The sequence below is a fragment of the Calidris pugnax genome, unplaced genomic scaffold (genome assembly GCF_001431845.1).
Source record: "Calidris pugnax isolate Ruff unplaced genomic scaffold, ASM143184v1 scaffold47, whole genome shotgun sequence".
Taxonomy (NCBI): domain Eukaryota; kingdom Metazoa; phylum Chordata; class Aves; order Charadriiformes; family Scolopacidae; genus Calidris; species Calidris pugnax.
Window position 1 is genome coordinate 1,186,228 of NW_015090809.1, and position 580 is coordinate 1,186,807.

Sequence of the window (580 nt, forward strand, 5' to 3'; positions counted from 1 at the left end):
ATGTGGGGAGATCCAGAGTGGGAGAAGGGTGCCGTGCTGGCAGTGAGGGTGGCGTGGCAAGGTGAGGGTGAAAAGCTGTGTTTACACAGGTTTACACAAGCCGGCCGCGCTTCACTTGGTGGTTAGGAAAGCTGTACACAGAGGACACTTCAATATATTCATCAATAACCTGGGTGAGGGGATGGAGTGGACCCTCAGCGAGTTTGGTGACCGTACAAAACTGGGAGGGGTTGTTGACATGATGGAGGGCTGAGCTTCCATACAGCGAGACCTGGACAGGCTGGAGTTGGGCAGAGGGGAACCTGAGGAACCTGATGATAAAGGGAAGTGCAGGGTGCTGCACCCAGGGAGGAATAACCCCCTGCACCAGGGCAGGTTGGGGGTGACCTGCTGGAGAGCAGCTCTGAGGAAAAAGACCTAGGAGTCCTGGTGGACAACAGGATGACCATGAGCCAGCAATGGGCCCTTGTGGCCAAGAAGGCCAGTGGCATCCTGGGGGGCATCAGGAAGAATGTGAGCAGCAGGGGGAGGGAGGTCATCCTGCCCCTCTGCTCTGCCCTGGGGAGGCCCCATCTGGAGC

The 580-nt window shown here is 57.9% G+C and overlaps 1 protein-coding gene across 1 annotated transcript in view; it reads left to right on the plus strand.

Annotated features, from left to right (window-relative positions):
- The window catches only part of NOBOX (NOBOX oogenesis homeobox), a 48,544-nt gene continuing 47,964 nt past the window's right edge, over positions 1-580 (plus strand). The window contains 1 exon segment of the mRNA XM_014938393.1: positions 1-61. Within this exon segment, the coding sequence (XP_014793879.1) occupies positions 1-61 (61 nt within the window).